At 38.9% G+C, this 23,869-nt stretch overlaps 1 protein-coding gene across 5 annotated transcripts in view; it reads left to right on the top strand.

Moving 5' to 3' along the window:
• Positions 1 to 23,869, top strand: part of WWOX (WW domain containing oxidoreductase) — a 903,487-nt gene that overhangs the window by 6,312 nt on the left and 873,306 nt on the right. For all 5 annotated transcript variants that reach the window (XM_045533587.1, XM_045533588.1, XM_045533589.1 and 2 more), the window contains exons 3-4: positions 77 to 134; positions 3,257 to 3,435. In XM_045533587.1, coding sequence (XP_045389543.1) covers positions 77 to 134; positions 3,257 to 3,435 — 237 coding nt within the window. The remainder of the gene's footprint in view (positions 1 to 76; positions 135 to 3,256; positions 3,436 to 23,869) is intronic.

Here is a 23,869-nt window from a genome sequence, read left to right as displayed (position 1 = left end):
GGCGCCTCTCCTTCCTGACCTGGGGTGGGTCTTCACTCTGGCACATGGAGACCTGTCAGTCTGTTTTGTGTTTCAGATTTGCCATACGGATGGGAACAAGAAACCGATCAGAATGGACAAGTGTTTTTTGTCGAGTAAGTATCTACATAGAAACTACCTTCAGCTGTCTTTTTAATAGGAATTTTTTTATTACAAAAGTAGTATACTATAGAAAAACATGAAGTAGTATATACCTATAATCTTATTAGCAGTGATAACTGCTTTTAACAGTTTTTGGATTTATTTTCTGTGCACATACTTTCTTTAAAAAAAAAGAAAGGGAATGCATTGTGTTTAGCAACCTGGTTTTTCCACATAATATATTGTGAGCATTTTCTCATATCCTTGAAGAAGATGATATTTAGTGGCTATAGAGTATTGTTTTGCACAGATATACTATAATTTATCAAATTGCCTATTGGGCATTGATGTTCAATTCCTATAATTGGGAATCTATAATTATAAATGTTTTGAGTATCTTTATCTGTAAAACCTTTTCACTTCTCTGATTCCATCTTTAGAATAAATTCCAGTATTAAACAGCAATAGTAACCACCTGTCCAGCGTATAGCATAGCCAGGCATGATTCTAATCACCTTCTATCTGTAGTGTTAGCTCATTCGATCTCCATAGTGCTCTGAGAAGTGTCACTGTTACCATCCCTGGCTTTCTGCTGATGACACAGACCGAGTAAGTGGTTTGTTAAGGATCCTGCAGCAAGTAAATGGCAGAGCCGGGATTTGAGCCCAAGGTCTGCACACTTGGCCACCACAGTTAAGAGGGGAATGAATGTTTCACGACTATCCACGTTTAAAGCAGAAGATTGCATATTTGATGGGATTAGGATTGGTTGGTTAATAGAAGTTGATTTAAGCAGGAATTATTTTTCTTAAGTTATGTATGTAACATAAATATTTTCTTTTAACGTTTGGTTCAAGTACACCAGGCTTTTGGGGTTGGGCCAGGCCTTCTCTCTGCGTGTGGGTCGCCAGCACACCCATAGCAAAGCATCTGCAGTTTCTACTTTCACTTTCTTTAAGGTTGAGCAAAAGCTTATATTTTCAAAGAATCAGAATGCTACATTTCTTGGGAGTATTATGGTGTTTTTCTAGTATTTTCACTGTGCTTGATTAAACCAAAACATTTTTTTTTCCCCGAGCTACTTGTCTTTGACGCTCTTCAAAACATTCAGCCAAACTTTCATAGATAGTGACAGTTTTCACCTCACTTGTTACTAGTTCATGTAATAATATTTCATTAAATAATGTAGTCACAGTAACAAGTTCAAATGGCATAAGTGGTTTTTGAACAAATATGGCAAACTCCTGGAGCATATCCAACACTGGGAGCAAATGGGCGAAAGCTTGCTTGGGAGGAGTGTCTCAGCTGCTGTGGGCAGCCCCAGGAAGACGGGGCTGTGTGGCAATTGGATAAGTGGCATATTTGTTGTTGCCTGTTAGTGTGTAAAAGGACTTTTCCCCTGATTTGTAAAAGCTTTTTTCCTCAACAAATTAAGGACATCAACTCATTGGTTATATGTTGCAAATGTTTTTTCCAAGTTTTTCTTTTAACTTTGTTGGTTTTTAAAAAATGAACTATGGAATTTCTTAAATTTTTATGTAGTCATATCAGTTTTCTCCTGTGTAGGCTTTGCCTTTGCATTAATGCCTGGCAGGTTCTTCCCCTGAAGTGGGTGTTAATCTTAATCAACCTAGAGAAGTGGTTCCCAGGTGTGGTTCCTGTACCAGCAACATTAGCATCACTTGGGAATTTATTAGAAATGTGCATTCTTAGGCTCCGGGCTCAGACCTGTTAAGTCAACAACCCTGGGGACAGGGCTGGCAACCTCGCTTTAACGAGGCCTCCAGGAGATTCTGTCACACACTAGTCTGAGAGGCAATTGTCTACTTTAGAGCAGGGGTTGTCGACTTTTATCTGAAAATACATTTTAGGCTTTTCCAGCCACGTGGTTTCTGTTGCATTTATTCAGCTCTGTCATTATAGTGCTAAAGCAGCTATATACAATATATAAATGATGCACATTGCTGTGTTCCAATAAAATTTTATTTACAAAAACAGGTAGTGGGCCAGATTTGGCCAACTCTAAGTCTTAATCTAGAGGAATTAGCAGGGGCTTTGGAGGCAAGCTTGGCTCCCCTGCTGGCCACCTCGCTTCTCTGAGCCTGTTGCAGTGGTGTGCTGGTAAATGTTTAATGGCAGCTGTTTAGGGGAATAAAAGCGTAGATTTGTTTCTATGGTTTAAATACTTTTACCATTGCCAGTTTCAAGTTGCCAAGGCAAAGTCACTGAGGAGTTGGGAAGAGACAGGCACGTTTGGCTTTTGTGAGCTGGCTACCGCACAACACTGCTCTGTTTGTGTATAACATTGGGGTCACAGAGCTCATCCGGCGGGCAAGAGATGTAAAAAAATAAAGGTTCGATTATTCTTGGGTCTTAGTATTTATAGGATGATAAGTATAGATTTTAAACTATATAATTTTATACACATTATAAATACATTATATATGAAACCATCTATTTCTGGAGAGTTCTTAATTGTATTTAAAGATATTTTGAGGTCTTTAGTTCAAATTCCAAGAATACATTTCAAATGTAAAAAATTCAAATTCCAAGAATACATATCAAATGTAAAAAAGGAGTAACTTTTTAATCCATGTGTGCCAATATATTTTAATATTGTTTCTATAAGATTTAGATCAAATCAAAATTAGAGTACTTGTAGGAGGTATGAGTACAATCTTAAAATCAAAACCACTAGAATTTTATTAGTTGGCTAATTTCACATTTACTATTAAGGCTTTTATCATTTTGAGTTTTCAGCTTCTCTGCCAGTCTTTGGGCCCTTGCACAGGGCTAAGAGATTAAGTTGAAATCTACCAAGAAGAGTGGCTGACAGATCTTATCACCACACTTAGAGAAATTAAATAAAAACATTCTCAAGAAGACTTTTTTGAGATTTGAGGATACAAAGTATGTGTTCCGGTGTGTTTCACAGGTAGTTCTGAAGGAAAGGCTTCCATGACTGTCCAGGGAGGAATGTAATCCTTAGGGAATCCAGAAGATAGATTAAATGGGCGCCTGCTCTTTCCAGGCTTAAGAGTAAGCCGTTTGGTACGTGAAAAATGGGGTTTGCCTAAACTATGAGATTGCCTACGTATGAATGCCTATGTTCACTGCTTTCTCCTTTTCTGTGTAGCCATATAAATAAAAGAACTACCTACTTGGACCCAAGACTGGCATTTACTGTGGACGATAATCCAACTAAGCCAACCACCCGACAGAGGTACGATGGCAGTACCACCGCCATGGAAATTCTCCAGGGCCGGGATTTCACAGGCAAGGTGGTCGTGGTCACCGGAGCTAATTCAGGAATAGGTAGGCTGTTAACTTATGACACTTCATTTATTTTTTGTGACTGCTATCATGAAATCCACTTAAATCTAACCATAATGGAATTTTGTCTCATGGTTCTCTAATTTAAAATGATTTTTAGCCTTCAGCTATCGTTTCATTAAAATCATGACCTTTTTTTAAATCCCAGTGTTATCACGGAGGGCTATGTAGGGGCCGACCTTGAAGTCTCTGAAAGCTGAACACTCAGCAAAAGTCCGTGGCTATTTTGGTATTCAGGGATTAGAGACAACAGGCTCCATCTAAGAGTTTTTGACCTCGTCTGTGTGGTGTTCAGGCATATTCCAATTACCTGGGTTATTCAAACAAAAGTTGATTGGTAATAGAATACAGGGAACAGCAAGGTATTAGGACTTTGGAACAAAAGGTATTGAAGGCTTTGGTTGATCCCTGAGCATATCGTTTTCTTTTGTGAACAGGATCTTATTTCCTTATAAAATTGGGGAATTAGTTTCTGTCTTAACCTCTAAATTAACCCTCTTAATTGCCAATGTCTAACCACAGTGACCATCATGCGGCAGATAGCTTGTGAGCATCCTTTCTTCAATGTCATGGGCTCCTAAAGAAATAAGAGCAGAGCAGATGCTTGCAACCTTACTCTTCATGTGTTTCATTATTTTATCTTGGTCCGTTTACATGAATATCTGAATCAGTTAGAACCAACTGCTTTGAGTAAGGGCATGCATCCTTAGATTTGTTTACAGACAGAAAAAATGGAATTGCACTTGGCCATCTTCTGGCAAGTTCTGTCCTTTTGACCCTTCCAGCCCCTATGGTGCTCCCCTTGCTGGCTGCCTCTCTCATAAGCTTTTATCTCCTCTACTTTCCCCTTTCTCTGTCTTAAATTTTGACCGATTCCTTCTTGAACCTCCAGCAGCATGCTCTAGCATCATGAGGGCAAGCACGAGAGGTAAAAATACATTGTTAAAGGGTCAATCGTTGTGTGGCACAGGTTCTAAAATCCAACAGGCTATAATCCAAGAGCAGAATTTTTTTTTTACTGTACTTGCTTACTTTGCCTTAGTAAAGAAGCAAATGGATTTTTTTTTAATTGGAAGGAATTTATTTATTTAAAATCAACTCTCACACCTCATCCTGGGCTCAGAATATGTTCAGTTCAGTTTTCTGAACTTCTGCATAGGAGCAAATTCTGTATAATCGTCATTGATGTCCAAACTGATGGCGTGATATTAAAAATAATGGCTGGATCTTCAATCCAAGAAGCAATATGTTGTGTTGATTGTATTGACTACTGTTATGGTGAATGTGTGGACCAGTACATTGCAGAATAATTAAGAAAAAAATAAGGATTTAAGGACGTAAGAAAAATATCTTTTTTTATTTAACACTCAGTTAACCAGAAAATTAAGAGATCTCATTCCTTTAATCTTCCAGCTAGGCTATTTTTCTTTAATTAGTAAGATATGTGACTACTGATTATTTTCTGCGTTAACTGTTCAAACTGCTCCGCCTGACATTAGATAGCAGACCTTTTAATGTAGCCAGTGCTCTTTCAAAGATTTGCAACACTAGGCCTATGACATTGTAATCCAGGACTAATAAGGTTTGTTCAGAATATTAAAAGGGCAATGTCTAGTTGGATATTTATTCATGATGGAAAGAGAGGAGATTCTGAAGCATTGAGAATAAATATGTTGTTGATCAGAATGTCCTTCCAACCTTTTGGAGTAAAGTTGAAAGTGCTTTGTGCCTCTTTGCAGCTCCCACTTCCCCCAAGACCCTTCCTGATCTCCATCACTCATTTTGCAGACACTGCAGGAGGTGTCTGTGGTCCAGTCGGATGTTGTGGCAGATCGTAACCCTCAGGATGGCACAGATGGTGCGGAAGGTCTTAGGGAGACCAGCCTTTCCTACTCAAGCACCTGCCGTTCTTTCCCCAGCTCTAACCTTCCCTCAGAAATTGCCTTTAACATTGCCACCTCACCCCACTCCCCTCCACCCTCGGGAAGCATGAGTCTAGGTGAGTGCTGAAGATCTTTATTCTGAATTTTGAAATAATATCCTACTGAAAATTCCAGGCAATCAAATACTTGCAAATCACTTTCACTCTGCAGCAGAGGTGTCAGGCTTAAAGAAAGGAAGAGGCTGAAGATAGGCACATGGCTTTGCTAAGTTAGCTTTTATGTCCTATGTGGCTGCCTTTAGAAAGTGTCCTTGCCCCATTGGACTGTGGCTTCCAGATAAAGTCCTTCCTTCTACTGAGCTATGCAACGTGCCAGTTTATAAATTGCTATCGCTGCTTTAGTTCTGCCCATTGCAAATGAAATAGCTGAATGCTGAGTGAATCTGGCATCTTCATTTCCCAGACTTCTGGGGCATTCAAGAGTCATCTTCTCTCAAAGCTTTATCAGTGTGGGGGTTCCCTTTGGCCACTCAGGGGAGCTTGTTTTCTATGTATAAACTGTTGAATCTTGTGAATGTTGTTCTTTTTGAAGCAGAGTGGCCTGGAATAAAATATAACAGTTTTTGAGTGGTGACTCCACAATAAAAACATAGATTCCTAATTTGCCTCACAATGGCTGATTTACAAATCTAGTATTTCCTGTAGTTCCTTTAAAAAAAGAAAAACAAAGTCCCCACAAGGCACTGCTTTGTTAGAGATGCCATTGGTGAGGATCTCTGATGTGGAAGGGGACATCTCTCCCTTGACAGACTTTAGGGCTATCCTGGGGTCCTGCTCCTTTGATGTGGACTGTGAGCAGACTTTGTCTTATCATCTTCCTCCTGCCGCCTGTAAGTAATACAGAGCCATATTTTGAATTTTTGATATTTGCTATTACTAAGGCAATTGGAGGGATTCTTCCTTAATTCATCTCAAAAAGACCAGTGTGATTTTGGAAGATAAAAGCGTTTGTAGGAAATGTCAGAATAAGGCATTAAGGGTCCGTGAAATCCTTGTTTATACTGTTAAGGTTCATAGGCAGATATTAACCACTGTGGACTGGACTCAGCTGTCCATATTGGGGGTGGGCAAATGATGGTCCTTGGGCTAAATCTGACCCACCGGCTGATTCTGTAAGTAAAATTTTATTGGAGCACGCCACACCCATTTATTCCTATATTGTCTGTGGCTGTTTATATGTCACCAGCAGAGTTGAGTAATTACGACAGAGGCCATATGGTTCAGAAAGCCTCAAATATTTATTATCTGGCCCTTTACAGAAAGTTTGCCGACTCCTGCATTAGGTGACCTAGTCGCTTTCAAAGTAAGATCGCCCAATATTCTCTAAATTGATCATCTTTTAGATGAAATGTAGATAAGTATCCAAATTATCTGTTGGGGACATCCCACCACTGTCCTGCACCCCTTGCCTCACTGGTGTTTTCCATTTCATTTTAGGGAGCTGTAAGGATTAGGATGTTGCCTTCTCAGAAACTAACACTTTTCTCTCCTTGACCTTTGTTTAACCAGCTTTCTGAACCCGAAGAACTTTGTAGATTGAAAGCTGTAGCTTGTGGACCCCTCTCTGTGGAGATCAACATCTCAGTGTCCAGGGGGAAGTCATCTCTTCACCCAAAGCTGCTTCTAGCAGATCAAGAGGCCTGGAACCCCGCAGTCCTGAATGCAGTAGAGACAAGGGAGGAGTTCATTTCTGTTCTCAACATAGTCTGAGCAGGAAGGGCCAGGTGTCTTACATTTCACTGGAGTTAGCAGCTTGATGATTCTGATTTGGCAAAAATGAATGGAAATGGCTTCAACGTGGTGCTCGTTACATGCAATTGTTAATGTGAAGTTTCAGGAGAGGGAATTTTTTAGGTTAGGGAATTTCCCACCATGAAAGGTGCCATGGCAGCTTTTCTAGACTTGACTTGTCAACGGAGCTAATTTGGCTATGCATATAAATGATTTAGTTAAAAATGCTGCCCCCTTGAATCTGCAGGCTGACATGTGCTTATCAAAGGCAGGAGCCTTCTAATGAGGGGTTAATTGAATGCCTAAATGTGGGAGTACCTGCCCTGTTCATTGTCTCCTTTCTGGAACATTTGTTGGAACTCATGCAGATTGTTGCCCTGAGCAGACGGGTTTATTATCATCATATTTAAGGAGTGATATTCAGGGTTTTGCCAAACATGGGTTTTAAAACTTTTCACAGGTATGAGCAAATTAGGTATTTACAGTTTCATGTTTGGTGGTAATGATAAAACTTTCTTTTTAACTTTCACTCTTAAACCAGTTTTGGCTAAAATTTGATTTTTAAATTTCTTTTAGAGTTTGTTCAGGATGGAAAGTTTTCACCTCCTGAACCTTTATAACACTGGACTGCATCAAATGTGGGGACTTTAAATCAAGAATAGACTAGCCTAGTTTTGATTTTTGAGCCAGAGGACCCATTAAGAAAAACTGCTTTTCCCCCCAAACATATAACAGATAGCCACACTGGTATATGCCAGTACAATGTATTTTAGGGCTGACACTTTAATTTTCTATTGGTGTTTATGTTACAAAATCACCTCCCTAAGATTTATTATGGGGATCCATAGATATGTACTTACATATTAAAATTTATATATTTTGAGGTATAAAAAGTACATGTACAAGGTATCAGTCAACCACCCTAAATTTGTTCTTGAAACAAAATGAAGGTATCATTTTCAGGCAGGGAATCCCAAAATGTTGTTATAGTGTAATGTTGAAATTGGTTGTCTTAGCTTAGAGAGCCCACTTCTTAAAACTTGGGATTTTGTTCCTAAATCATCTGTTGAAATTACAGTGTGAAGTATAGTTGCCATGTTCTTTTATCCTACACATCATCACCATGATGAATTCATATCTGGTGTAAATTCTAGCAGTTTTATAGTAATACAGGAAAATTACTTTTTCTTCATGTCTAGAAAGGGTATTCATTCTTAAGATTTTAAGTCCACGCTTACCAATTATGGACTATATTGTAATACCTTCCTTTATACTGTCGGTTGTTCTCTTTTCCATACCTAACTTTACTAAATTTTGCTTTCAAGTCTAAACCATGCCATTGATTCCCAACCCCCCCCCAGTTATTCCAAAAGATCCCATAAATCTGAGGCCATAGCAAACTTACATTTCGTTGTTTTCGTAGGTACGGCATACTCATATGAAATCACTAAACTTGGGGTCTGAAATGCCTGAATGCAGTTTTCTTTCTGGCTGTGGACAAGACTGAAACTAGTGAGATCTTGGCATTTATCTTTTTAAGAACCTGGTACTCATTAAGTAGAAGAAACAGTTCTGAAATAATCTAAATAACCTTTTGGGAATTTAAATTCCCATTTTAAATTAAAAACATTTGTGACAACTATTCTCTTATGCTAAACTATACTCATATATTAAGTCAAATGATTTTGAAATTATTTTGTTTTGAGAAACTACGGAGCCTTTTCACGATATTAAAAAAAGTTCTTGAATGACATCACATAAAAATTGAGAGTACCTTATGACTTAAGCATTTTACATTGAAATATTGGACATTGAAGATACATGGAAATGACATGATCAAAGGATTTGAGAGGTAAGTAAGGGAAGAGATCAATTTAAAACATTCTTATGAACCTCATCTCGTAATTTGGTAATCCCATGTAAAAGACTTACAGTGGTGGTGTGTGTGTATGTGTATGTACATATATATCTAAAACATTTTTTTATAATAGGTACGCAGTAGTCCCCCTTTATCCATGCTTTTGCTTTCTGAGGTTTCAGTTACTCAAGGTCAACTGCCATCTGAAAATATTACAGTATTTTGAGGACCATATAACTTATAGTACATTATGATTATTTTATTATTAATCTTATACTATGCCTAATTGATAAACTTTATCATAGGTATTATGTATAGGAGAAAACATATAGGATTTGGTACTATCCATATTTTCAGGCATCCACTGGGGGTCTTGAAATGTATCTCTTGAGGACAAGGGGGGACTACTGTATGTGTATACCTAATTAGATCTCAGCTGAAACTTTTGTCACAGGAGGTCATCAGTCGAATTTAATACTCACATGTGGATTTAGATTTTAACTTTTTTATAGTGTCAGCATAACAAATGAGGGTCATATAAGCTGTTCAATGGCAAAGTGGTTCAAAGTCATTTTAAAAATATTTTAAAATATTTCTATCTAGTTGAGGTTTTGTACTGTTATGTAAGATTTGAAAATTGTTTATCTTGAAATAATTTGATCTTTTGCTTTTTCATACTACAGTGACATAGTAAGAATTGTAATAGAAGAACGTGTTCTACATATTTTCTGTAAATTAACCTAAAAGCAGAAATGTCTTTGTGTATTTTTATTTTTTCGCCACTAGAGGGCTCTGTTGCCCTTTGATATAATTAAACAAAAGAGGTTGCATCTCAATATAGTTTTCTTTCTCTCGAACGGTCTTGGTTTCATTTTTGTTAAATAATGCCTTTTACTTTTCTAACATATCTTTTAGGTCTTGGTCTTCCAGGTGATAGACTTCAAACTGAAGACTGTTACTAGTGTCATGTTTGTTTCTTTTTCTTTCTCTCTCTCTCCTTTTTTTTTTTGTTTAAAATGCCAGGGCTGAAGAGATCCATTTAATAAAAAGGCCCATTGTATTCAGGGAGCAGCCTGTTCTGCCAAATTACACAAGGGCATGTGTTTTCATAACATTATTGGTTTTGAGTGTGCTGGCCTATCAATAATGTGATTTTTTTTTCCTAAGTGGAAATTGTAATATTTAAATATTAATGCCTCTGTTTAAGGTTCATTTAGAATGCCTATAATCTCCTTTGCCCCTGCCACCAGCCTTACCCAGTGTTATATAATTTATTGTAATTAGATTGTTTATTAATGATACGTTCTTGTACTAGAAGAAAATGTGTCTTTTTGGGCTCAGTACAGTATGTTTCTTAAATAAGAGAGGCCATATTAAACCAAATACTTAATACGAAGCAGATAGCCAGTACTCTGCACAATTTTTATTTTGGCTTTATAACTAAAGTTTGAGGCAGCCCATTAATCGTGTACTTCAGCTGTCAAATTGAAATTTGGCCCAGAAAAGAACACACTTCAGCTTTATAACACTGCTGCTTCTCAAATTTTAGATGGGGACAAAGTGAATACACTATATTATATACTTTTATTTATATTTTTTCTCAGCAACGTTTTTCTCTTTTGAAAATGTTAAGAGCCTGAAAACATAGTGAATGTACTTGTAACATTGCAAAAGTGGTTCACCAGGGTAAAGATGTTTTGGTCATTGATATACAAATGCGTTCATTGTTTATCAAATTGTTAAAACTAGATGGCTATTCTGGGAATTATTACAGAGTTTTATAATAAATGAGATGCTGACAGTTGAAACCCCCTTGACCGTTGCTTGTTTGGTGACACATCCTTTCCTGCACTTCTGCAGCATGTAAGTGAACAGCATTCAGCTATGAGTCCTCTGCCTTTTCTCAAATAACGTTTGGATTACTAGGAGGGCCTTCTTGCAAAGATCTCTTAAATTAAGTCACCAGGAGATTGACCAAAAAGCAAATTCCAATAGGCTGTGTTTCTTGCGTAAATTTATTACCTCCCTTTGGCTTAATAAATAACAGTACATTTCATGAAGTGCCAGTTTTGATGTGCACAAACGTAACTGAATGGGGTACGTAGGAAGTGTTGAGTTGTGTGACATGGTTTGATTCTGATTGTTTCAACTCTTTGACTTATTTGTTTACCAGGCTGTGCGGCTTGATGTTTTTGTTTGTTTTGGATCCTTCATGTTAGAAGCCATAGTCAGATAGTGCTGTCTCTGAAAGCAAATTAAGGTTTCCTCACTAGACTCTAAGAGGAGATCTGGTGAGGAAAAGATGATGTGCGTGAATGGGAGAGATTATGAATGTGTGTGTGTGATGGGGGTGGGAACAGGGAAGAAACTTATCCCATTGTCTTTGCTGTTCTCCCTAGGGGTGGGATGACTAGCAAGGTGAATGGAGCTAAGCCTTTTGTGTAAATAAATTATCTCATATAAAGAGGAACAAAATCAGAATAAAATTTCTTGTCCCGTTTAATGGAAAGTAAGGTTAAAACTAACAAAATGCTTTCCATTTTCATCCTTACCTCTAAAGTATACTTCATTATTCTAGCTTAGTGTTTATTGATCATTTTAATATCATGTAATATCTTGATAACTCTTTAGAATTTATGCCACATTTATTTCTCATCACAGTGCTTACAGCCATCTTAGAATGGTGTCAAAACAAAACCACAGAGAGGTGAGCAGAGATCACAAAGCTCTTGAGTGGTGGTGGATGCCTGCAGGACTAGGGCTAAAGGACTTCTGACTCCATGCCTAGGGCCCCTCCACTGTATTTGCCACCCCCTGTTTGTAGGAATAATAATAGCACATGGTCCTGAACCAGCTCTTCCCAAGCAGCTCATTTAGTTTGTTAAGCCTGAGTCTGGACTCAACACATTTATTTCAGCAAATCTGTGAAGACTGGCTCTGTGCCAGGCCGAGTGCTAACGGTGGCACCTGTAGGGTGGGTCAAGGTGGATTTGAGTTCTGAATTGGATGTTGATCATGGATTCGTACACTAGTGCTTTCTTTACCAAATTCCCCTTTGCTGTTATCATAAAACAGGAGTTGGGCAAGAATTCTGGGGCAGTGGGAACTAGCATTTGTCAAGCTTGTATATATGCTGGGTGTTAGGCTGGATGATCTTTATATTTTTTAAAAAAATATTGTTATTAAACATGTATTCCTTATGGAAAATCTAGAAAATGCAGTTAAGTAAAAATAAAAATAAATGGAGGTTAAAACAAATCATCCAAAATTCATACTGTTAATATTTAGCATATATGATTCTAAGCATTTTTTCCCCCTTTTGTGATTTTTCTATTTATGGATTGTGAATATCTTTCTGTGCCATTAAATAGTCCACATCTTAAATGGCTGCATTGTATTCCATTATATGGTTCCAATCATTCTCCCTGTGTGGCACATTTGGGTGGATTCCAGCTTTTTAATAGCTATGAAATGGAGATGAACATTTTGTAATTAAATGTTTGTAACCATCCGTGACTATTCTGTAGTTTTATTTTGTGGAAGTGAAATTGCTGAATCAAGCGATTTGCTTTTTAACCTTAACATCTCGATGCGTTTTGTCCAGCCTCACCTAGGAAGGTTGTACCAATTTGAGTGCCCATTTGCCAAGCACCGTTGCCAACCTTGGGAGTTAGAAGTTTTTAAAAAGTATTATTTTAACTTGCACATTGCTGATTATTAGTAAGATTGATCATCTCTTCATATGTCTGGCCATTTGTGTGTTTTTTTTTCTTTTTATGAATTGCCTTTTCATCTCATATGCATGGCTATTGGATATGCATTGATTGCTAATTGATTGCTTGCTTCATGTGCTATAATTTAATTTTCAAAATGTCCCTTTCCCTTAGAAGTTAATTTATCTCAAAGTGTCTATTAGGTACGTATTCAATCCTGTGATCAAGAGGAAATTCACAGAGAAAGAAGTTGACCTAACTCCCCAGTTTGCGTCACTAAAACCTTAAGAGCATACAGCTGATCTGTTATAACAGCTACAACTCAAATCACAGGCCCTGCTGCTTTGGGACTTGCATTTGAGGTGGGAGCAGCCCAGAAAACTTGAAGTTGGCTGGCTTATAATGGTGGTTGAGTCCCAAGATAATACAATAGGAGAGATTTGATTATTTTGGTTTTTTAATTTCTCCCGGCTGTGAATGATAGTAACACCTCTTCAGAGCTTTTCTATGCAGTCTATCATTTGATGAGCCTGCTCCCACATGGTGAAATTGTACCATTGCTGAAAATAGCTTTGCTGACAGTTGGGGCAAGCTTGATGGGTAGCGGGTTTCTATTTGGAAAGGTGCAGGAGAGGAATCCTGACTCTCGAAGCAGACATGAGCTAGTTTTGAAACCTGGGCTAGCCACTTCCCATTTGGGCAAGTTATTTTCCTTCCCTGAACTCGTGTTCCACATCTACACAACATGAACAATAGTCCTACTTTGCAAAGCTGTTAAAGATGGGGGCACTCTGGAGGGCCCAAGGAATTGTCTGCTCGTCATTGCAGACACTTAATAACGTGTAGCCATTTCTGGAATGGGAGACAGGGGGATTGAGTTACTACTGGAATTAATTTGGTATTTTCCTAGCTTCCTGGTTTTTGGATCCTCAAAAGGCTACCATAATCTCTGTGAGTTTGTCCTAAAATGACCTTTCTAAATAACTGGTTTAGGCATTGACTTGTCTTTGGCATGAAAGGAAACATTTTAGATATTTTTTGGTTGGAGGTCATATAGTAGCTTCATCCAGAAAAAGAATCAAATGGAAGGAAAAAAAAAACCAGATAAGGTTATTTTTGTTACAGTCAAGGAGGAAAAAAGATATATTAAACTTGGGAAAAGGGAAGAAAGCTATTATACTTGAAAAGAGTGCAGCATGGTAACATCTTTATTACTGAGAATTTGGCATTAGAGCAATTGTTCACTTGAGTTTGTGATGATTTATAGGACTGCCTGGTATATTAAGTGTAAATGTCCAACTTTGATGTCCCATTTACTTGATCACACCCAAGAATGTATCAGTGTTTTAATATAATTTTAGGAGCACTTAGGTATGGCAGTTTTATTGGAGACTACTGGGACATGGTAGGAAGAGAACTACATTATGAGACAGATTGTCATTAACTTATGTGAACTAAGTAAGACAAGTCACTTAACTATTTTGAGCCTTACTGGAGTTCAAAACCAGCCTGGGCAACATAGTGTGACCCTGTCTCTACAAAAATCACATAAATTAATTTAAAAATGAATATAAGGTTGTTTGCGGTTGCAAGGAAATAACCTAACAGTTATAGAAAAAAAAAAAAAAAGAGTACTAAAGGGAGGATTAAGGTGGGAAGAAGACGGAGGAAGAGAGTAATTTCATTCCGTTAATGGATGAAATAAAATAAGAGTTCTTGATATTTTTTGTTAGCGTGTGCTGAGAGGTTTCTGCAAGTATCTTCTTCAGGATTTACAAAGGGAACCAGATGTCAAGTTAACAGGGTTGTAAATCATGTAATTGATTCAGGGGTTATGACTAGAAAATTTTAACAGATGCTGTTCCATCGAGAGTTGACAGGTTGTGACTTTAGCCAGATATTCAGGAGCAGAAATTCCATATAATAAGAGACTCTCAGCAGAGGCAGGAACTTCCATGGGTTGTAGTTGTGCTGAAATTTCATAGATGGAAATATTGTAGGTTTTGGGACAATACGGTGTCTTCCTGGTTACCTTAAGCTTCACCTGTCTGGGTCCTCACCTCTGCCCACGGTGCAGAGCTAGTTCAAATGCAGATGGGGAATTCAGTTGTGAACTGGGTGCTGTTTGCTTATATGACATCAGCTAAGTTGCTGGCCACATCTTGATTCTTGGAAACTGATTTCCTGCTGATCACACAAAGCAAAAGAATGAAAATAATCAATCTCTTTCCAATGGGGAGACTGCACTGTGTCAGCCGGCCGTGGCTGTAAGGAGGGACTCTCAAAACTTTTTGCATCTTTCAGTGTAGTGTCTTCTGAGTGCCTTCAGTTTGGCTTCCTGGTACAGTAAGGCAGCTGTGGCTTCTAAATTCAGCAGCTGGGTTCGAGAAGCTTCTATCAGCCGAGAGATTGTCAGTGCTTTCCAAATGGCATTAAAAAAAAATGCCATTACAACTTTATCTATTAGTGAAGGAAGTTTCCATTCTAAGTTCATGTACGGTTGCCAGATTGAGAGTTTGACAAGGTAGTGCTGTAACAGATCCATACGGGGAAACATCTCAGTCAGGGAGCAGAGTCAGATTTTTGGCAAGGGATACCATCCTTTCAGCTGAAAAGCTGACTTAGGAGCTGTCAGTCTGGGTACATGAGGGCCTTTTTCCTACCAAGTTTAGCAATTGCTGCTTGCACAGTCTTTCTTTCTCATTGCCTGATGGCCTGCTGAGGGAGGGATTTAACAAGAACAAGCTAGTCGTGTTTGTGTGCCATCATCGCAACACTCTTCGTTGTTGCCTTACCTGAGTGTATTATGTGTGCATCTGTCACTTGTACGTCCCTTACATGTTTAGTTAACTATCGGGAAGGTGTGTACATGTCCTATTGCTGCTGTATTGGATCGCCCTAAACTCAGTGGCTTAAAACAACACACATTTATTCACTTACAGTTCTAGAGGCCGGAAGTCTGGAATCCGTTTCACTGGCTAAATTCAAGGTGTCAGCAGGGCTGGTTCCTTCTGGAGGCTGTGGGGGAAATCTCTTCCCTGGCCTTTTCCAAAGCTTCTAGTGGCTGCTGTGTTCCTTGGCCTGCGTCCTCCACTTTCACAGTGTGTCAGTCCAATCTCTGCTTCCACCATCACATCGCTTTCTCCTCTTGTGTAGTCGGGTCTCCCTCTGCCTCCCTCTTATAAGGAACCTTGTGATTACATTTAGGGCCCAACCGGATAATCTAGGATCGTTTCCCTATCTCAAGATGCTTAATTTAATCTCATCTGCAAACTCCCTGGGAAGAAGGACACTAGTGTCTCTGAGTGGGGAACATTATTGGGCCTAAGACAGAAGATGATAGATGATCTCTAAGAGCTATTTCAACTTTTGCATTAAAGACTTCTGCCACCACTTCACTTCTTTCCTACCTAAATGGTCCTTAAGGCTGGGAATTTTGTCTAGAAAACTTTTGGTTTAGTGTGTCTCCACGTTTGGATTTTTGGGAGCAGTCCCCCAATGTCTCAGTGCCACCAGTTTGAGTTTGTCCAAAGCAGGATGGTCTGTAAATATCTGAAACTTTCACTGTCCTGCCTGCTGCTGAGTAACTTGGGGTCATGTGACAGTGATTCAGGGAGGTGGACACTTTCATACTTGCTCACTTCGGTAGGCCAAGGCCATTTGGCCAAGAGTAGAGCTTCCCAGTTGGCCTTTGGGACAGAGGTGAGAACTGGTGGCCTGTAGCCTAGATATGGCTCTCAGATGTTTCGTATCGTCCGTACAAAAATGGCCTATAGTGGGGTTTTCTCTCTTTTTTTATTGGATTACTTGCCAACATATTGAAGTCAGGATATTTTACTTAAATCTACATTTCTAATGATCTTAAAAAATCAGAACAACTGTTAGGGACCAAATGCGTGTGTCCCCCCAAAATTTATGTGTTGAAACCCTAATCCTAATGTGATGGTATTTGGATGTGGGGCTTTGGGAAGGTGATTAGATCATGAGGGTGGAGCCCTCATGAATAGGATTAGTACCCTTATAAGAAGAGGCCAGAGAGCTAGCTCTCTTTTTGCCATGTGAGGACACAGTGACAAGGCAGCCATCTGTGAACCAGGGAGAAGGCTGTCCCCAAGAACCCCACCATACTGGCACCCTGACCAGCCTCCAGAACTGTGAGGAATAAATGTCTGCTGTTAAAGCCACCTGGTCTGTGTATTCTGTTACTGCAGCCCTAGCTGACCATGGCACCTGGCGACGCTGGGTCCTCCTGTCCGCCAAGCAGCATAATTGCACTGAGGCTCACCAGAGCTGCGCCTGACAGGCAGATCCTTAGTAGTGAGGCACAGGCTGTTTCCTGCGAGCATTATACCTGCCTGGTTCTTGTAGAGACTTGAGTTTAGAATCCTTGTTTAGGGTCTGCAGGGAAGGCCTGTGTGAAGGGATCAGGCCGGCTCATGGCCACAGACACACCCGTTATTCAATCTTTTGTACAGTCAACAAACATTTATGGCCGGGCGCGGTGGCTCACGCCTGTAATCCTAGCCCTCTGGGAGGCCGAGGCGGGTGGATCGCTCGAGGTCAGGAGTTCGAGACCAGCCTGAGCGAGACCCCGTCTCTACTAAAAATAGAAATAAACTATCTGGACAACTAAAAATATATATAGAAAAAATTAGCCGGGCATGGTGGCACATGCCTGTAGTCCCAGCTACTCGGGAGGCTGAGGCAGTAGGATTGCTTAAGCCCAGGAGTTTGAGGCTGCTGTGAGCTAGGCTGACGCCACGGCACTCACTCTAGCCCGGGCAACAAAGTGACACTCTGTCTCAAAAAAAAAAAAAAAAAAAAAAAAAAACAAACATTTATTAACTACTGAGTACCAGGTGCTAGGTCGTCAGTGTAGGACCAGACACGCTCTCTGCTCTATGGAGGTACAAAACAAACCAAAATACGGTTTTTGTGCATCACTGAATGACAGGGATACATTGTGAGAAATGTGGTATTAGGCAGTTTTGTTGTGTGAACATCGTAGAGTGTATTTTACGCAAACCTAGACGGGATAGCCTACTACACACCTAGGCTACAGACCTGTACAGCATGTTACTATACTGAATACTGTAGGCAGTTGTACACAGTGGTAAGTATTTGTGTATCTAAACACAGAAAAGGTGCAGTGAAAATGTGGTATTATAATCTTATGGGACCACTGTCATGTACACTGTTGTTGCTGACCAGAATGTCATTATGTGGTGTGTGATTATATTAGCAGCTTGATCTTTGTGCTTCTAGAGAACATTTAAATTGATTTGCTTTTTAGTCTCATGCATGGCCTTTTTTTTAACCACACATTTCCCTGTATACGTGTAAGCCTCTGGGTAGTTTCTAATTTCTGTATTTTTCTATTAGTGTTTAAAAGTACAGGATACTAAAGCCCTTTTTTCATACTTGAGGAGATTTTGAAGATGAGTCACCGAATATGTTCTTGTAAGTGAAAGAGAACTTTTGCTGTCTTGACTGATACTTTTTCAGACTATTAGTCTCTGATTTTTCTGCAGCTTTATTTCCACTGATGCGTCTTCTGGGCAACCATAAAGGAAAGCAAAGCCTACAGTGGGCACGGGGTGCGTGCAGAGTCACCATCGGCTTGAACAATGTGTAGATCTGTGGTCGAGTGTCATTGCTTATTCTGTAATTTCTATTAATCACAGTTCCATTGCTTGCCTTGTGTTCATAAGCATGTGGTTATCTGATGATTTTTTTAAAAGGTCATCTGGTATCTTGGTGTTCACACTTACAACCTGAGCAGTTATGTATTCTTCACATGGCATATGCAAAAACGAGTAGCTAGTTTGAGTGGCAGCCCTACTCATTTTATTTTGTGGACAGGTTTCTTTTACTGTTCTTGCTGGGTTTCGTTGAGTTAGCTTCTCTGCTTTGCTCCTGTCACGACTTAGCCCTGTAGCTCTGGGCTCTTTGTTTCTCACGTGGCTGATGTTATAGCTGAGCTCTGCTAATGCTGGTTATTAATCTGACAATGTATACCAGGGAGGTTTTATAATTGCCATAATTCTTCGTTGCTCCATTCCATTCCCAGATCCTCAAATGGTGTGGCAGCTGCAAAGCACGGTGTTTGAACACGAGGTAGAGAATTGTACCTTAAACTTGTGATTTTTATATTCTGTCAAGGCTGCAGGGGAAGTGGTCATGTTTCTGGATCATATTTGGATTTACAAATCCCAATCAAACTTTTTATTACTTATTATGTAAAATGGAAAAGTTAGCTAAATCAGTATTGTACAGTCAGTTTTGAGGGAGTGACTTCTAGATTTCATGTTTCGGTTATTATAAAGCTGGTCTTGTTTGGACTGAAGAGTTTAATAGTGTTTCACTTTTCAAAGGATGCTTTTAAAAAAAAAACACCTCTAAATATCATGTGTTCCATTTAAACTATCCAAAGTAAAGTACTAAAAGTGAAATAATTTCAAATTAACCCGTGAGGAACAAATGCTAATGGTTTTCAATGAATAGAAAGATCAAACTAGTGAAGCTTCCGGACTGCATGTCATACCTAGGAGGCTAATCATTGGGAAGATAGCTCACAAAAGCAAGGGATGTATTTGCAAGGCTGAGCTGAGCTTGCAAGGGAAAAAAAAAAATTACAGAGTTGTCACATTTAGAAATAAGTGATTCTGAATTTATATTCAATAGACTGTAAATTTCTTCCATTTTCCTAACAGATTTTTGTGGCTCTTGCCTTAGTATTGTCCTTAATATGTGTTTTCTTAAATATTTCTTGACTGTTTCCTTTAAAAATTATTTCTTTGTATTATGTGGCTCTGTGTGTGTGTGTGTGTTCACGTTGGTGGGGAAAACTTGTGATGGATCAGAAATGGCAAACATTGCTAATGTTGACTTACTATTTGCTCAAATATTAGTATTGGATTTCAGAGTCAACATGCTAGCAGGATGGCTTTATTTTAAGCCTTGTGGTAGAAAGCAATCTGCTACTTATTGGTACCATTTCTGGATACCTATCATAAATATTTAGAAACTTAACCATATTTTTAATGCTGGACATCACAGTAAACATTAGTATGGACTTTGCAAAGACTATTTTCTGTGTACATGATACTTTGTAATGCCTGGTGAATTTTACCTATTCTGTAAGTCTTTTGGGAATGCTCAAATCCCTCATTCCTTCATTTCCTTTACCTTCTTTTTTAATCATGACAATTGATATGAGATTTTTCTTTTTCAGTACTTCTGTTATTCAGAGCACATCTCTAGCTTATCTCTTCATTCTCTGTTTCAGTTTCATTTTATTTTAATTTCTGTACATCCAGTATCTGTCATTATGGTATTTAAGCTCTTGGAAAAATTAGGCAGTTGCTAACTTCTTGAGAAAATAAAGCATTCCATTGCTGTAATGTTCTGCTTAGGCTGAGTTAAAAATTCACATTATTTGGCTAATGTTGTGATCATTTAGGTGCTGTTTGTAATTAACAGCAAGGAATATTATCCCTGTTGGGTTAACAGTATAACTTTGGTTTTAGAAAGCTTTATCATGCTTTCCTTCGTGTTAGATGAGACAAGAACCAGGAGAGTCTGCCAATGTTAATAATATTGTCATATGGGGATCTCACTGTGAAGGATGCAAGAGAGAAAATCCAGAAGACAACCTTAAACTGGAGCAAGAGGACGATTTTGGTGACATACAGAGCTGATGGCACAGCGAGAATGGGAGAAGGCAGAGTGATGCACAAATAGAAAGGATGTCACCTGCATGTTGAAAAATCCAAATGCTGTGACAATGCAGACCCTGCAGTATAGACAAACCTGGCTCCCACTCTATAAATAAAGATGGGGCCTTGGTGAGAAATAGAGGATGCAGACTCTACCCTCGGGCTTCCTCTCCTGGGATGCAAAGAAAACTCACCCATGTGTAACAACTTGAGAATAGTTATTTACCTAGCACAGTATTCTCAAGTACAGGCCAACGTTTGACATGTGCAACATACCTTTTAATGTTTCGTTCAAAACATGACACTAGCCAGCTCCACTGTGGTTTACCAAGTGTGGAGGTGATGTCTTTCTGAGAAGGCAAGGCTTTAGTTTCCTTGAACATCTGGAATAATGTTTGAGTTTCCTTTTAGAAGCATAAAATAGGGAAGTGCAGCAGGCAAAATTCGGATTTTCAACTCTACAGTCACTCAAGTTATATTATCCCATTAAATTGAATTTTGTTAATGTTCAGGTATTGGAAGCCAACTTTATTGACTTCTGTACATTTAATCATATGAGATTCTTCCATTCTGTGAACTTAGATTTCCTTCTTCCATCCATGACAGTTATCTAAATCAGGCTTGCTTTCTACTAAATTTTTCAATTACCGATAGGCTAAAAGAATAATTAGACTGAAAATATTACTGGGACAAAAAAAACCCACTTCCATCAAAACTGACCCCAAAAGATAGTAGTAAGGAAAATGACATTTGCAGGCATGTCTATCTGATTCCCTTTTTATTTGATATGAATTATTTTCGGAGTTAAACACATAAGCACATGTACATTTATGGGACTTCTGAGATGTCTAGAATAGAGAATTCACCTTTGTAACTGGAATTTATTCAGCATGCAAATGTGGGTGGGTGATTGTTTTATAGATACCTGGTGTTGAATGATGGGTAGGTGTGATAACCATATATAAAATTATATTAAAGTCCAAAAGGTACTTTTATGAGGCAGGTTGGAAATGGCATCCGATTTTCTTATGGCTTTTTCATGTCCATTTTGATGAATCTATTTATTACTTCTATAATGAGTAGTACACATGGTTGGTTAGCCAAGTTATTGAACTTTATCAACCTTGGCTGAAATTCACAATGCGTGCCAAACTTCTTGTAACATGTAAGAAATTACATCTGAGCTAAAAGGTTCAATAATGATTACTCTAATAATGTAATATTTTACAAAGCAAGGGATTTCATGATATGCCTCTGCTTTTTAAAAATTATTGTGATACAATGAAACAAGGAATAACACATAGTTGAAAAAAGGTATTCACTTGTGGCATAGATTCAAATTTATAATAGGGCTTATTTGACTCCCAGAGCAGGGTGGGCAAAGGATGCCGTTCCCTCAGTGTAAACTTTCATGTTTATTGTCACGTCTCTCTCTTTAGCCCTCACTAGGTCTAGCTTTAATCAGGTGGCTTGTAAGCCTTGTTGGGTCTAGAGGACAAAACCTAACAATGTGCTGTTATATCCGTCCGTGGCTTCTAAACCAATCTGAAATGTATAGCAACACTATTCCTAAATTATAGAGACTTGAGGAATGCAGAGGTTTTTATTCCTGCTAGAGAAATCTGAGCACAGGTTGGTCTGTTAACCTATAAAGAGGTGTTGGAATTTTGAGGGGCCTAGCAAGTAACACACTTCCCCCTTCCTGAGTTACTTCCTAACTGAGGAAAAAGGCCAACTATAAAGCAGATGGAAGACTAAACTGTCTTCTGAATCACCAATGAAGCTAATATTGGAGAATATAGCTTATAGCTGTGGGCTGGTGGGCTTTCTAATCCTGAATACTAGAATTAGGGTGGTGGGTCAGTGCTGGATCAGGGCAGACCCCTCCAGAGGCATGCACAAGATAGTAGAGCAGGGTGTGTGCTCTCTGTAAGAGGTGAGGAAAGCCAGTGCTGTGCCTGCCCCATTGTAGAATTAGAATAAGTGACAGTGTCCCCTATGGGCAGGAATAAGTGAGTGGCAGAGATCCCTTCACCCAGAAAGACACATCTGAAATGGGCAAGATGCCTTGTCCCTTCACTCAACCAGTGAGAAACTAGAGTGATTAACAGTATGAAGCCTTTGGAAATAAGACTGCAGCATAAATGTGTGTCTGCTACCTAGTTTTCTTTTAGATTGTAAGTCCTCATTCTTCAACAACTAGGCATAGTTTTTTGACTTCTATACTTTCCAACTTGCTAACTCTGGGGCCTTGGACTATATTCTTAACCCCTGAGTCTCAGTTTCCTCATCTGTGAGATGGGTATCACGACACCAACCTCACAGAGTTGTGAGAATTCATTGCAATGAGATGAAAACATCTAGCATGGTGTCTGACAGCTTGTCTCTGTTCACCAAGAGTCTTCATATTTGTTGTTTCATATCTAGGGCAAAGTTTTTAGTTTTTTTAACTTTTTATTGTGGATAATTTCATATAACATATGCCAACACAGAGGGATTAGTTTTTCTTAAGAGGTAAGAAGGAACTGCGTTAAGAAGTACACTTGTATGACATAGGGAAGAAAGTTCACCTGAGTTTTAGATTCATGAGCCAGTCTGCTCAGGGACAGCTCTGCAGTTGTCATGGTCTCTGTTCCACTTTAAGAGTTTGATAAATATTGGCTTGTTTTATTTGACTGCTCTTTAGTGTACAAAATTGCCAAGTGGGCAGGAAAAGGAATTTTTGCAAAGCTGTGGTTCTATGTGCTCTACTTGCACAGTATCCACCCTTTTAACAGAACAAACAGACTAAAGCAAGTCTCTTTTCCCATACCTATTTGGACCTAGATCTTATCCATACTGTGTGGACATCATGAACAGCACACAAGAAAGTGAAAAGAACAGAGCAGGTGAGCAAGCCATCATTCAAAGTCGAGAGAGTGTTGCTCAAGGGAAATGGGAGTTTATTTGAACACATCAGCTTTTAAATGGTTGTAGTCGTCTAGCATGTTTTTGGCCAGCTGTCTGACTATCTTGCTGCATCGTCTTCAGGAGAGCTGATGGTAGGGCTGTGGGACAACTGTAGAATATCACACAGCACCGCCAATCCCTCTGGTAACCTCGCAAGAGCCAGCCCAGTTTTGCTGACAGACAGTATGGCTTTTAACTATTGTGTCTTCAATGAATGATTTCTTTTTAATTTTATTAAATTTACTTCTCATATCTTAATATGAGAATAGCCATGCTGTTCTATTTGCCAGTGGATAGTTAAAACATGCAACTAATTTGTTTTGTTTTTTTTTATAATGCTTCGTTAGAACTCAGTTCAGCAGTTAAGATGTGCCTGTGATATGGTTAGCTCAGAATAAGGATGTTGAAAACCAAAGGAGAGAAGGGAATAGGACTGAATCTGGCACTTCCTTTTCCGTGGGGTTCCAAGTGCAAATTCATTACAGGTGTTGGTCTTCCTACCTGT

Source organism: Lemur catta, chromosome 20, assembly GCF_020740605.2.
Source record: "Lemur catta isolate mLemCat1 chromosome 20, mLemCat1.pri, whole genome shotgun sequence".
Taxonomy (NCBI): domain Eukaryota; kingdom Metazoa; phylum Chordata; class Mammalia; order Primates; family Lemuridae; genus Lemur; species Lemur catta.
This window is presented reverse-complemented; position numbering and strand designations above follow the sequence as displayed.